The sequence below is a fragment of the Electrophorus electricus genome, chromosome 1 (assembly GCF_013358815.1).
Source record: "Electrophorus electricus isolate fEleEle1 chromosome 1, fEleEle1.pri, whole genome shotgun sequence".
Lineage (NCBI taxonomy): Eukaryota > Metazoa > Chordata > Actinopteri > Gymnotiformes > Gymnotidae > Electrophorus > Electrophorus electricus.
This window is the reverse complement of record NC_049535.1, coordinates 10,252,501-10,263,878: the sequence shown is the minus strand read 5'-3', so window position 1 is coordinate 10,263,878 and position 11,378 is coordinate 10,252,501. Positions and strand designations below refer to the sequence as shown.

Below are 11,378 nucleotides of genomic sequence, written 5' to 3'. Positions count from 1 at the left end.
AAAAAACCCAACAACACAGGAGACGAGAAAGTGGGAACACGGGCGCAATTAACTGATTTATTGTCGCACTTAAAACACACTCCAGAGGCTCAGCAGGGTCGCTCCCGCGCTGATGGCTTCGAAGGCACCAGCGCGAGAAGGAAACAGACCTCACGCGCCTCTGGCCGCCTGATCAACATATGATGTCTAGTCCACCACCACCAGCCTCCTCACAGCCGGGAATTGTTCAAAGAAGCCCTGCAGAAGAGGGAGAGGGGCATTCAATATATCGGCAACACTACCCCACCCTGAAACATTAGTGAACGCCATTGTGTAAGGTTAGGAATGACATGCGCTGCCCCCTTTGAAAGGCTGAACTGGTAAAAAAAAAAATTTGAGAGGAACCACAGCCCAAACACTCTCCCACTTAAACCAGTCTGGCACAGAGCTGCCAGGATGCAGGACGCGAGCGTGACCTTGAAGAGGGTGGTGGTGTGGAGCACCCCCGAGGTGCAGCACATCTCCCTGATGGAGTGCATGGCTAGCTGTGGCGCGCCGAGGTCCAGCACCGGGATGCCGAGCTTGGCTGCCAGGATAGGCCCGATGGTCGTCCCGCAAGGACAGTCGTTCCGCACCATCACGTCCTGAGACACATGAGACAAGTGACTCATCAGTCTTAAAGTGGTCACTTCTTAACTGTTTATTTCGATATTCTTTTTTCATCCTTCCAGAAGGGGCTAGAGGCCTTTGTGAACGCACTGTTGAAACTGATCTGGTGGCGTGTGAGGAGCGTAGCTGCAGGTGCATGTCTCTGTAAGCGGCGGGACTCAGTGGGGCAGGACTGTCAAACCTGTTCTTTACTGTGTCATTTAAGACACAGTATGTTATGATTTTAACAGACAATGAGAAACATATTTCACTTTAGAACTGAGTGTGTTTACACTGCTTTTTTTACACTGCAAGGAAGAGTGAAGTGTTCTGTATACGTAAGAGAAAGTCAGCATGTCCTGTTCTGACTGGAGGAGTTGGCTGAAAGCCCACCACATACTGAGACCATGAGGGTGGAGGAGGGAACCAGAAGCAGGATGCAGACCAGGGCCTGCCGGCAGGCTGGAATTTCCGCACAGGGGACGCAGACTGCAGACCAGGGCCAGATGATCAATTTAAAAATTCTGAAGTTTATATTTTACAAAACAGAATAGTCTGGAAACACCAATATTTTCCACACTCTCTCTGTTACATACAGATCTAGAAAATTACTAAAGTCAAATCCCAGACCTTCTGTCTTGACCAGAGCAAGTCTGTTTCTGACCATGTATCTTTACATTCTGTACAAGGCACTACGTTGCTCACAAAATTGAGAACAGCACCATCACATTGAACACTAGCCCCCCTCTCACCTCGCGAGGACCAGAGTGAGGTGGAGCTGGACAGAAGGGTATAAAACATGTACACATTGGTATGTATATGTATGTATACATGTGTGTTTCTGATTGAGAGTACAATGTGCGCAAACAGGCTGCTGCATTGTGTGAGATGATTATAAAAGCAGAGTTCTGTTTGTAAAGCGCCCTTGAGTTTGAGAGAAGTGCTAGATAAATATAGCATAATATTATTATTATTATTATTATTATTATTATTATTAATAAAAGTACCTGAAGAGGCACCTCCACCCTCCCTGCGATCTCCCGTAGGATGGAGGCAGTTACAGCAGTGGAGGCATATCGCTGGTTACTGTTAAACTTTATGACTGGACCCTGGACCACAAGAGATCAAATCAGCATGAAAGGCAAAATGACACGTGTGTGTGTGGGGGGGGATGGAGGAGATGTTCACACCTTATGGAAAGCTGGTCTGTGATTCTCCTCATGTTTCTCTCTGTGTGGCAATAAACATAATGAAAACATTACAACCCAGGGGCTGTGTTCCTGTGCAGACCGCAGAATCACTTCCTTTCACGTCTCCCTCATTTCCTTCGATATCCTGTCATTACGTACTGTGAATGTGTGTAATACTTAGTTATGATTCTTTTATAACCCACACATTTGTGCAATGAGATGGGCAGATTATTAATCCCACAGGCGAGAACACACATCTGAGATTAAACATTCATGGCTGGAGAGATCAGAGCTTCTACCCAACCCTGACTTTCTATTGCCATGTTCAACATGTTTCTGTGATGCACCGGGTTCCCATAGCGACTGACTGATAGTTGGGGTGCAGGGCGTGGGCCATGTCAGCACTGATCATGAAGGAGAGGGGCATGGCCTCCTGCAAGGCGGTCGGGTTGCTAGAGCCGGCCGCCAGGCGCTGTAGAATCATCTCCGTCAGGTTCGATTGTGCACCCTGAGCGCTCTCTGACCCCACCTGCAGGTCAAGGGGAAGGTAGACAGAGAATCAAACACCGAATTAACATTTGGTTCTCTACTTGATTCCACAGAAAAACTGTGCTGACTGAAAACATTATTGCAGATCTCAAAGATGCCATGACCAACTGAAACACAACAATCACATGACACTAACACACGTTCTGCGAAATGACCCAAGTTTTAATATAAAGTCTAAAACGAAACAAACGAATTAAAATACCTCTTCGTTGTCATATAGGGTGATCATACGGATGTTGGTCTCTGCGGACAGAGAGGCACTTGTGCTGGAGTCTATCAGGGCCTGGAAGAGATGTGGACACACCGTAACAGAGCTTAACGCTCAGACAGAAAAGCTGTATGCCGAGAGCTCGGAAGAAACTAAAGACGTTAAACACACCGTCAGAGCACAGTAGGAGCTGTGAAGGTTGTCGAGACGAGGAGAAAAGATGAACTCCTCATACACACCACCTAGGACCTGTGAAGTGCGCGCACACACACACACACACACACACACACACACACACACACACACACACACACACACACACACACCTGAATATGATGTCATGGCCCGTGATCATTTACCCCTCCAGACACGCCCCAGGCAGGCAGACCCTGCACCCACCCCAGGCTGCGTGTCTGCCAGGCAGAGCTCAAAGTCCAGCAGGGCATCAGGCTCCAGGCCCAGATCTGCACAGAGCAGGCGCACCAGTGCTGGGTGGTGCTTCTCCGTCTAGGAAGAAACACATGGAGACCAGGCTGTGTACCCACAGCAACATTGGAGTGGAACATTTAAGGGGGGTGGGGGGTCCTACTGTAGTTGTTGTGGTTGAAGCATCTCCAGAAACAGTAGAGCCTGTCTCCAACTCCTCCTGAACCACAGTGGCCAGGAGAGGCACCCTGAGCCAAAATCACACACACACGCAGAGTGATCCACCGTCTCACACATCCCCCACATGCCGCCTGCCCCCAGCCCTCTACTCACAGGTGGTTCTCCTTGTTGGGGCCAAACGAGTCATTGATGTCCCTCTGAAGGTGAATGGCCAAGTGAGGGATCCGCAGAATGGGACGCTGGATGTGTACAAGACGATGTACCAGCTTACCGCCACTCTAAACAAACACACACACACCATTAAACATGTTTGGATGTGTTTATGAGCTTATAACCTAGTGTGAGATGTGCCCCATCAGAGGCTGTACCTTGACCATGACACGACCAGCCACAGTCAGATCCCGATCAAACCAGGTGCTCCAGATTCCTCCGCCATAGCATTCCACACCGACCTGCAGACAGCCCAGCCTCGTCTTTCTGGAGCGGGGCTTTACCTGCGCGCGCGAGCACACACACACACACACACACACACACACACACACACACACTTCAGCAGTCTTCCTCCACTCCCCCTCTCACAGGTGACACTAACAGGACATATATTGACTATAGGCAACACCCTCAGACTGGGGCTGTCTGTGTGCTGTAGGCTGTCTCACCCTCAGACTGGGGCTGTCTGTGTGCTGTAGGCTGTCTCACCCTCAGACTGGGGCTGTCTGTGTGCTGTAGGCTGTCTCACCCTCAGACTGGGGCTGTCTGTGTGCTGTAGGCTGTCTCACCCTCAGACTGGGGCTGTCTGTGTGCTGTAGGCTGTCTCACCCTCAGACTGGGGCTGTCTGTGTGCTGTAGGCTGTCTCACCCTCAGACTGGGGCTGTCTGTGTGCTGTAGGCTGTCTCACCCTCAGACTGGGGCTGTCTGTGTGCTGTAGGCTGTCTCACCCTCAGACTGGGGCTGTCTGTGTGCTGTAGGCTGTCTCACCCTCAGACTGGGGCTGTCTGTGTGCTGTAGGCTGTCTCACCCTCAGACTGGGGCTGTCTGTGTGCTGTAGGCTGTCTCACCCTCAGACTGGGGCTGTCTGTGTGCTGTAGGCTGTCTCACCCTCAGACTGGGGCTGTCTGTGTGCTGTAGGCTGTCTCACCCTCAGACTGGGGCTGTCTGTGTGCTGTAGGCTGTCTCACCTTCAGACAGGGGCTGTCTGTGTGGGCTCCAATCATGGAGAAACCATTTCCTGGTTGGTACAGGCCACCAACCGCAAAGGCAATGATGGTGGAGTAGTTCCGGGTCACAAAATACTATAGGAAGCAGAAACAAAAAGGCCAAAGGTCAAAGAGGAACAAGCGCTTCACGACCAAAAGTGGTGAGACGTGCGTTATCAGATGGATCAGTATGGTATTTATTAATGTGTACAGGGCATAGTTCTAAAGGCGCACACACCTTGTTTGCTGGTTTGATTTCCCAGTGATCAGACTCTTTCAGCTCTGTAAATCCTGCTTTTAAAAGCCGAGTCTTGCACTCTTCCACCACTACAAAAAAAAAAAGAAAAAAAAGAATGCGGGCAGGGAGTTAAAGAAAGATACACAGAGAGAGAGAGAGAGAGAGAGAGAGAGAGAGAGAGAGAGAGATCAGTAGAAGACTGATGTATTTGAATCTGTAATTAATCCCTCCCAAGACAACCAGCTGTGCCACATATCAGGAAATGACCAAGTCTTCAGGAATACCAAATGGTTCATCAGAGACAATGTCCACAATACAAATATCTGATTCTTCTAAGGCAGTCTGGAAACTTCTACATATCTTTAAACAAACACAGTGTCCACTGGCATGTAGAGCGAAGCATTTAGAAGCATTGTGTTTGGCATGAGGGGAGGTGATGCGTAGTCCAGCTGTAACCCCCTTCAGCTCTTACCATGATAGGGCGACACTCCGCGGCTGATGAAGTTGAGCAGTTCCCTGGCAGCAGCCTGGACAGCGTCCCTGGACGTCTTCATGGCCAGGACTGAGAACAGAGCACAGAAGTAGTGTTACTCGGGTTAGAAAGCCAGCAAACGAGCGACCCGCCCACACTGTCCGAGTGTGAGAAATGTTCACTGACTGCTGAATGGTCAGAAATGTCAAATATGAGCACATCTGAGCGTTATGGAGCATGTACAGACATTAGCCAGCGCCCGCTAATGTGGTTAAAGTCAACCAAGCTCGCGCCTCTGCTGGACACGAAATCTTATTTAAAGTCTCGTGTTAGGGTTGTGATAGGAGCGCCAGCTTTTACAAACTCACCTGCAGAAACGCACCGCACAGATTTACAACCCCGGACAGTCGCGTGAAACCGGGAAGTCCGCTCGACATATAAGTAGCTCGGTATGCAGCTTCGTCACCAGACAGGCAAACCTCTGCCCTCTAGTGTCTGGAGGTCCTACAGCAACGGCACACATACGTTTGATTTTCTAGCTAGTTTGCAAAAAAAAAAAAAAGAAAGAGACAGTTTTCTTTGGGCTAGAGCTTGAAGGATGGGAGAGAAACGTTCACTGTTATCTGTCTGCAAACCACAAACCATGTTCTGTTAAACCATGATGCATCAGAACAGATTCTATCCAGAGCAGCAGCCTCGTGTTTACTGGAGTAAGTGCAGCATCTAATACGCCCACAATATTAAACAAGCACCCACTTCAGCGCTCGTATATCTGTGTTTGTACGCTGTTGCTTGGATGCTGTAGAATATTTAGAAACATGAGCTGTACACATTCACCCCCCGCCCCCACACACACAGTATGTCAGGGAACTAGGCAGATCTGTAATTTTGGAAGCAATTGCAATCAAGCTACAGTCAGTGATTATCCGAAGCTGCCTGTAGCCTGGGCATAAAATTGGACAACCAGTTGTCGTTCTCAACTCATGTTTCTAATCTAACCTGGTCTTGCAGATTTCTCCATAGTAACATACGAAGGATTCGGCCCTTCCTCTCGCAGGAAGCTGCCCAGGTGTTTGTGCAGTTTCTTGTGATCTCAAAGCTAAATGCTGTAAATTGACATGTCAAAACTCGACTACTGCGACTCGCTACTTGCTGGTCTTCTTCCAAGAACCATCAAACCTCTACAACTTGTCCAGAATGCAGCAGCACGACTGGTCTTTAATCTTCTGGAGTTCACACACGTCACTCCACTGCTGCACTCCCTTCATTGGCTTCCTGTAGCTGCATACACACACGCATCAGATTTAAAACATTGATGTTAGCCTACAAAGCCGAAAATGGACCAGCCCCTCCATACATGAGGTCAATGGTCAAAGCCCGATCTGTACCTCGAGTACTTACAACCTCAAGTATGGCTCGGCTTGAAACACCATGCTTCAGGTCTCATGGAAGACAAGCATTGAGACTATTCTGTGACCTGGATGGTGCAATGAACTCCCACTTGCCGTCTGGGCAGCAGAGTCCCTTGCAGTCTTCAAACGCAGACTGAAGACCCGTCTATTCCTGGAGTATTTAAATGACCACTCACCCTGCTCCTATATTGACTGACTAAATTAGTACTGATTGTAGGGTATTGTTTATTACACTGATGTTGTCTACAAACTCTAGTATTTATTGTTTATAGCACTTATCATTGTTTAAGAGAGACCTTATGTATTTGTACTTCTAGTCATCAGCAGAGATCCCTGCCTTTCTACAGTGTTGTAGATCAGTGGTATATTAGACTCTAACCTACTGTACTGTACTAGGATGTATCTATGACGAAATGACAAAGCACTTTGTAAGTCGCTCTGGATAAGCACGTCTGCTAAATGCCATAAATGTAAATGTAAATATGTCAGTAGTGCAGTAACAGTCAGTCTTGACACCAACACTCTCAGAGGTCCTGACACCAGCAGAAGTCCTGATTCTTTCACCAGCGGATGTTCTGCTGCTCAAAGACCTTCTACTAAATAATGTCATCAGATTTTTAAAAAAGGTCACACGTTGATTAACATTACTTCCTGGCATAGGAATCCGTTCTCTGGTCGTACAGGAAGCGATCCAGCCTGTGTGTGCGGACGCGTGCTTGTCTGCAGTATGGAACAGGCGAGGCTGTTCTGTCAGGATGATCAAGTGTCGCCTGGTTCTTTGGAAGTTCACATCCACTGTTATTATTTATAAGCATTTTGGCATATAGCTTTATTTCTCACCAAGACCTCCACCGTATGCCCATAAGCTAAGCGTTAGAGAATTGTTCTACCTTATATAGAGATGAGAGAGGAGGATATGGAAGAGAAGAGAGAGAGAGAGAGAGAGAGAAGAGAGGGGGAAGAGAGGGAGAGAGAGAGTTTATATCCTCTGTCACCTCTGATCTCCTGCTTGAGTATTTCCAGAGAAGTTTTTGTGATGGTGGAATTCTAAGGCTTTAAATATGGCCGACTGTAAACAGATTACCGCCTATGAGCTGTTCCAGCTCTACATCTCCCTTATTTGATCATTACACTTCGCCAGTAGCATCTACTGTGTTTCCCCAACAAACAGATGTGAGGAGAGCAGCTACACCACACCCACAGATCCCACCATGAGTCTGACCACACCAGACCCACAGACCCCACCGTGAGTCTGCCCATACCAGACCCACGGACCCCACCATCAGTTTGACCCACACCAGACCCACAGATCCCACCATGAGTCTGACCCCACCAGACCCACAGACCGCACCACGAGTCTGACCCCAGCAGACCCACAGACCCCACCATCAGTCTGACCACACCAGACCCAAGGACCGCACCATCAGTCTGACCCACACTCCCCAGGCTTTGTCCCGAAGCTTCATTTGACCCCTGAGGCTCTGCTGTTCGTAGGTCATTAGGTCATTAGGTTGTTAGGTCATCATCCATAGCAGAGACGTGGATTTCCGTGTTTCCGTAAGTGGAGGCTGAGTCCTGCGACTACTAGTCGTCATGGAGACACTGCAGCCATCTCGAGGTCCTCTTTTCTGGCTCATGCCTTTCCTTTTTAAGGCAAGTCAGACCGACGTCTGGTCCCAAGTGGCTTGTTCGACTGCAGCTACGTCCCAGCAACGTGAGGTCGGTGGTGGAGAGGCAATCAGCACCTCTATGGAGTGTGATGTCAAGCCATGAGAATGACAGTCACTCCTGCTCCTTACAAAACAAATGCAGCTTTCTGCCAGTGGCAGTCACTTTAATAGGGCATGCAACCCTTGTAAGGGAATAAGGAAAAAAGCATTAGAAGATACAGACACTTTTTGTCCATATAGAAGACAATTTATTATTGTAGACAATTTACCCTGGATTATGGGTTATGACATCACATAATTCCCTAATCCTCACCATACCAGAATAGTTTGGGATGTTGTGATTTATGGGGCAGATGCTAAAACACATATGAGCCTGTGTAAGGAAAGTTGTTCCTGTCTGAATTCAATGCTGGTAGGCTCTTCTTTACAGCACTGGAATACACACATACCTGACTACGAACAAGGAACAGCTGAAGAGAGAGGGAGAGAGAGAGGGAGAGAGAGAGAATGGAAAATGGAAAAAGCAAGGAGGAGTTGATAAGGGCTACAGAGAGGAATCTGGGCTGAGGAAGGGAGAGAGAAGTAGAGGAGAATGGGTTGAGAGGGGATGGGTCAGTTTGGGGCGGGTCAGTCCAAGCACTCTTGGGGAGGGGGTTTGCCTTCTACTAATACCCCCGCTGAGCTGGTCCTCCCCTCACTCCTGTCTGTCTCCTCTGGGAAGTGTGTGCTCGTGTGTGAGGCCAGCCCTTCCCTGCCGAGATGAGCCGCTCCTCGTACGCCTCCTCCCAATCCTCCTCGTACCGCCGCACGTTTGGCGGTCCGGGTTTCGCCACGCCGCCCATGTCTCGCGCTGCCTTCGCCCACAGCTCTCTGGGCGGCTCGGCTGGCGGCTCTCGCGTTAGTTCCCGCGTCTATGAGGTCTCCAAGACATCCTCGGCCTCACCAGGCTTCGGGAGCTACCGGGCCTCCTCCTTCAGCGTGCCCAACCTGGCCTCCGCCGTCCCGCGCTCCTGCTCCGCCGGCCTGGGGGAGACGCTGGACTTCACCTTGGCCGATGCCCTCAACCAGGAGTTCCTGCACACGCGCACCAACGAGAAGGCTGAGCTGCAGCACCTGAACGACCGCTTTGCCAGCTACATCGAGAAGGTGCGCTTCCTGGAGCAGCAGAACCAGGCGCTGAGTGTGGAAGTGGAGCGGCTGAGGGGCCGCGAGCCCACCCGCATCGCAGACCTCTACGAGGAAGAGATGCGTGAACTCCGCCGGCAGGTGGAGGTCGTGACCAACCAGAGGTCCCGCGTGGAGGTAGAGCGGGACAACCTGGCCGATGACCTGCAGAAGCTCAAACTGAGGTACAGGAAGGCATGGCCAGTTGGCGGGACGAGGGAGGGAAAATGCATGGCTGAGACATTGATCTTTGACCTGTTCAGTAAATGGGGTTTAATAAGGAAGTCTGGGTTTATACATGTGAAAGAGAGAATGTGTTCTGTGTGTGAGCGTGAGTGTTTGTGTGCCATATGAATGTATGTTTGTGTACAGACATCATGTTTCTATGTAGATGATAAGAGATGTTGGCATTCACAGACACACCCCCCCTGTTTCCCCAACACTGACACAGCAGGGGTGACACACACATAGAAAGTCCTGCTCCTTCTAAACCAGTACCTGGGGCTGTGATACCACACACTCTCACTGGGGCTGCGAACTACTGCACCACGTAAAACTGTATTACTTTTACAAGAACAGCGGCTCATGAGTTATTACAGACACAAGCTTATCACATCCAAAGTTATTTTTGTATGATGGTCTGTAAAGCAGTCATGAGAAAGCCCACAGATGTAATGTGTGTGTTTGTGTGTAATACATGTATCATCGTGCTGTGATTTTCATGGAGTGTTTGGTTGCTGGGGCTAAAGACAGCACTATATTTAGAAGCAGCATTGGTCCCATGATGACACAGTGCTGGGTGGAGACATCCAATGTTCAGGCAGCCCTGAAGGGTCAGCTGTCACAGCTCAGCGACGCTACGATAGGCCGCTAAGGACAAGGGTTAGCACCATCATGTGGCAGTACCACACACTGCAGCTACTGTGGTATGAGGTGAGGTGAGGGATGTGTGTGTAGGCCTAACTACTGCAGTACTGAGGTGAGGTGAGGTGAGGGTGTGTGTGTAGGCCTGACTACTGCTGTGCTGAGGTAAGGTGAGGTGAGGGTGTGTGTGTAGGCCTGACTACTGCTGTATTGAGGTGAGGTGAGGTGAGGTAGGCCTGATTGCTCTCCTCCGCTCCTCCTCATTATGAGGAGTGCTTCAGGAGGAAGGGTTAGGGGTTATAGGAAAGGGGTTAAGGGTTAGGGTTCAGGGCCAAGGGTTAGGAGTTAGAGTTAACCCTAGTATGCAATAAAGCGCATGCAGTTTACATGACCTCAGCTTTCTTCCTGCCTGGCGTAGGAGGGTAACGTGTGTGTGTGTGCGCGTGTGTGAGTGAGCGAGGACGAGGGTGTCTGCCTCTATAAAAGGGTAGGAACGAGGCGGCTTTCATAAATCGTGGCTTGCTATCTGTGCAGACTTCAGGAGGAGATCGTCCAGAGAGAGGAGGCAGAGAACAGTCTGGCTGCATTCCGAGCTGTGAGATCCCCCCCCACACCCACCTCACTCTTAAACGCACGACAGAACATTATCTCCTCTTGTTTGTCTGCTGACATCATTATTTATTTGAACATTGTGGTTGTTGTTATTATAGTGCACTGCAAAATGATCAGATTTTTCTGACTAAATGTCACACCAGGACGTGGACGCAGCTACGCTGGCACGCCTGGACCTAGAGAGGCGCATTGAGACTCTGCAAGAGGAAATCGCCTTCCTCAAGAAGATCCATGAAGAGGTACACACGCACGCACACACACACACACACACACACACACACACACACACACACACACACACACACACACACACACTTCCTAGCAGTGTGTGATGCACGTGATTCTCAATGCTTAATTATAGGACTGTGATCTGTTCCTGGAAATGACAGCTGCTCTCAAAAGCAGCGTGACAGGCTGCTGTTAATGGACTAAATGTACACATGCGCATGTGTTAGAGAGCCTGACATGTTCCTCATTATCACCATGGCATACATGGGTTATTAGCACACACACACACACACACACACACACACACACACACACACACACACACACACACACACACACAC

The 11,378-nt window shown here is 49.5% G+C and overlaps 2 protein-coding genes across 2 annotated transcripts in view; one reads left to right on the top strand and one right to left on the bottom strand.

Annotated features, from left to right (window-relative positions):
* Nucleotides 1-31: 31 nt before the first annotated feature.
* On the bottom strand, nucleotides 32-5,801 carry dnpep (aspartyl aminopeptidase). Its single transcript, XM_027004717.2, has 16 exons — nucleotides 5,730-5,801; nucleotides 5,456-5,626; nucleotides 5,088-5,177; nucleotides 4,616-4,704; nucleotides 4,360-4,473; nucleotides 3,549-3,674; nucleotides 3,334-3,458; nucleotides 3,164-3,248; nucleotides 2,974-3,081; nucleotides 2,746-2,823; nucleotides 2,569-2,649; nucleotides 2,186-2,346; nucleotides 1,818-1,857; nucleotides 1,635-1,736; nucleotides 456-623; nucleotides 32-237 (listed from the first exon to the last, which is right to left on the bottom strand). The coding sequence occupies exons 3-16, from the start codon at nucleotides 5,167-5,169 to the stop codon at nucleotides 187-189; spliced, it is 1,410 nt and encodes a 469-aa protein (XP_026860518.1). The 5' UTR covers nucleotides 5,170-5,177; nucleotides 5,456-5,626; nucleotides 5,730-5,801; the 3' UTR covers nucleotides 32-186.
* A 3,057-nt stretch (nucleotides 5,802-8,858) lies between these two features.
* desmb (desmin b) overlaps nucleotides 8,859-11,378 on the top strand; it is a 4,635-nt gene continuing 2,115 nt past the window's right edge. Inside the window, exons 1-3 of the mRNA XM_035526297.1 lie at nucleotides 8,859-9,518; nucleotides 10,732-10,792; nucleotides 10,953-11,048. Of these exons, the coding sequence (XP_035382190.1) occupies nucleotides 8,929-9,518; nucleotides 10,732-10,792; nucleotides 10,953-11,048 (747 nt within the window). The 5' untranslated portion in view covers nucleotides 8,859-8,928. The remainder of the gene's footprint in view (nucleotides 9,519-10,731; nucleotides 10,793-10,952; nucleotides 11,049-11,378) is intronic.

Coding starts and splice junctions, on each gene's coding strand:
- dnpep (XM_027004717.2), bottom strand. CDS start 5,169: ATGAAGACGTCCAGGGACGCTGTCCAGGCTGCTGCCAGGGAACTGCTC. Junction 3,675..4,359: donor CAGACAGCCCCTGTCTGAAG/GTGAGACAGCCT, acceptor TCGCGCGCGCAG/GTAAAGCCCCGCTCCAGAAA. Junction 3,082..3,163: donor CTTCAACCACAACAACTACA/GTAGGACCCCCC, acceptor GTTTCTTCCTAG/ACGGAGAAGCACCACCCAGC.